This window comes from Orycteropus afer, unplaced genomic scaffold (genome assembly GCF_000298275.1).
Source record: "Orycteropus afer afer isolate SDZICR_OR568_19922 unplaced genomic scaffold, OryAfe1.0 scaffold00144, whole genome shotgun sequence".
NCBI lineage: Eukaryota > Metazoa > Chordata > Mammalia > Tubulidentata > Orycteropodidae > Orycteropus > Orycteropus afer.
In genome coordinates this window covers 392,182-394,829 of record NW_006921731.1, presented here as the reverse complement: position 1 = coordinate 394,829, position 2,648 = coordinate 392,182, and the positions used below count along the sequence as shown (strand labels likewise).

Sequence of the window (2,648 nt, the reverse complement as noted above, 5' to 3'; positions counted from 1 at the left end):
TTAAGATCACCTTGTCCTGACACACTGTGTTTAGAGCTGTGGATAGGTGGATGCTCAAGACCTGCGAGAGGTCTTTGCTGTAGCACTACCCACATGCTTCTGTATGCTGGGAAGAAACCAAGTGATCATTTACTCCCTTTTTTTTTTCAAAGCATGGTCCATAAACTAGCAACATTGGCGTCACCTGATAGCTTGTTAGAAATGAAGAAATCTCCCAGACTTAGTAAATCAGGAAATGAAGAAATCTCCCAGACTTAGTAAATCAGGATCAGCAGGTTAACAAGATCCCTAAGTGATTCGTGTGCACATTAAAGTTGGAGAATGCTGGTCTAGAGCACACGTCTCTTATTATAGATGGGAAACTGAGGCCCAAGAGGGATAGGGATTAGAGAGTGGTGGAACTTCAGGGCTTGGTGTATGCTCTAGCTCTGAATGGGCGCTTCCTCTCGTCTTAAAAAGGCCCGAGGGATGACCTGCAGGAAGAATCTGCGCAGAAGGTGCTTGGCGCGCGCAAAGTGCACGGCAGGATCCCGTGGCCAAGGCCGGCTAGGGTAGGCACGGGCGCCCTTAGGGCCCGGGCGGCCGCGCAGCGGCCCTGTCCCTGCTCTGGCCCGGCCCGGTCCGGCCCCTCAGCTCCACCCCCTACCTCCCCCTCCCGCCCGCTAGCGCCTCCTAAAAAGCCAGCCCGCCCGGGGTGGCGGCGCAGAGCCGGCCCGGCGCACGAGGCAGCCACCGCGGCCATGACGGCAGAGAAGGCGCTGCCCCTGGGCAATGGGAAGGCTGCAGAGGAGGTGCGGGAGCCGGAGGCGCCGGGCGGCGGCGGCAGGTGCGCAGTACCCGCGCGCGACCTGCGCGACAAGGCGGTACACGAACGCGGCCACTGGAACAACAAGGTGGAGTTCGTACTGAGCGTGGCTGGGGAGATAATCGGGCTGGGCAACGTGTGGCGCTTTCCCTACCTGTGCTACAAGAACGGAGGAGGTGAGGAGGAACGCTACTGGGAGGAGAGTGGGGGCGGGGAGCGAGGGGGCGAGCGCGAGCCCCCCCCTCCCGCGCCTGCGTGAAGCGGGACCTTAGCGGAGAACCTCGTCCCATGCCATCGCGCGCGTGAGCTCACTCCTGGGCATGGCACCCTGTCGGACGCGCATGCACTGCTTCTCACCTGAGTGTGCCACCTGCCTGCGCTCAGGGACTTGTCCTGCAGGTGCATTCTGCCCCCAGCATGAGGTGCAGACAGAGGATGGAGAGGCAGGACTCCTTGCTTTTGGTTGGTCCCTGCTTAATCCCTTTGAGCCTCCCTTCTCTAATTGGAAACCTGCCTGAGGAAAGGAATTCCGTGATAATTATCAGAGTGGGCCTGGATTTTGAGCCCTTACTGAAATGCCAGACACCAAGCTAAACTTCAACTACATCATCTCATTTAATCCGTACAATCACCTTAATCAAGTAGGCGGTGACACACACATTTCATAGATGCAGTAAGTGACAAAGGTGGACTTCTGATACCAGAGGTCATGGGATTGGACTACAGGGAGAACTTTTAGTTGAGGCATTGCTGGTTGCTTTCCTGCTAGGTCTTTCAGTTACTCTTCATGCCCTGTTTGGACCTGTCTTGGACTTCTCTGGTGGAAGAATTGCCACCAAGCAGTTTTTACCCATAACAAATAGCAGAAACACTTGATTTGATGTTTATTTTACTTAGAGATTTTTTGGGGGAAGGGGCAAGGAGAGGAAGGTGATGAAAGAGTCCGTTTCTAGTGACTACATCTCAGAGTCAGTTTGGTGGAAACAGTAGCAGGGAACCTACACATCTCCCAGTTCAGGGGACCTGTCTTGGACCTCTCTGGTGGAAGAATTGCCACCAAGCAGTTTTTTTACCCATAACAAATAGCAGAAAAACTTGATTTGATGTTTATTTTACCTGTCATATTAGCAGGAAAGCCACAGGCCCATGGCAACGGCTCTTGTGAAACCCATTTCAGTAACATAGTTTCTTCAAGAGAAAGCATCCTATCTACATATTCCATCCCTTCTCTTTGCTGAGGAGCTCTGGTAGCATGGTGCCTAAGGCATTTGACTGCTAACCAGAAGGCTGGAGGTTCAAACCCACCAGCTACTCCTCTGAAAGAAGGCTGGGCAATCTACTTCCATAGTAATACTGCCTCCGAAACCCAAGGAGGGTTTGATTCGATGGCAGTGAGTTTGGTTTGGTTTTTGGTTCTCTTTGCTGTAGGCGCCCCCTCCCCTAAGCAAATCCCAAGCCTCAAAGAAGTAGGTAGCTCAGAAGTTGGCTGGCAGGGACTTCCTGTGCGAGTGGCTGCAGAGAGCGCGAGAAGGGTACTTCTTGGCCTGGGCTTTTTCTTTGGAGACATTCATCCCGTGGGCACAGGCTGCTCCAAGCCTGCTCTGCACCAGTAATGAAGTGGCTGCCAGTGTTGGTGGCTTGGCCAGGGAGGGAAGTAGTGGACTTGAACACCCTAAATGCCCTCCCCACCTGCCCTGAGCTGAGAATCCCACCCCTCTTTGTAGATTCAGCCTTTATAAACTGTGATACCATTTTGAAACCTGTGGAAAACCTTTACGGTAATCCCAGACAAAAGATTGTTCTAACATCTTTTTTTAATAGAGGAAATTTTTTTTTTTTTTTT

General features: G+C 52.7%; 1 protein-coding gene across 1 annotated transcript in view; it reads left to right on the top strand.

Annotated features, from left to right (window-relative positions):
• Positions 1–740: 740 nt before the first annotated feature.
• The window catches only part of SLC6A11 (solute carrier family 6 member 11), a 196,901-nt gene continuing 194,993 nt past the window's right edge, over positions 741–2,648 (top strand). Inside the window, exon 1 of the mRNA XM_007945811.2 lies at positions 741–981. Within this exon, the coding sequence (XP_007944002.1) occupies positions 741–981 (241 nt within the window). The remainder of the gene's footprint in view (positions 982–2,648) is intronic.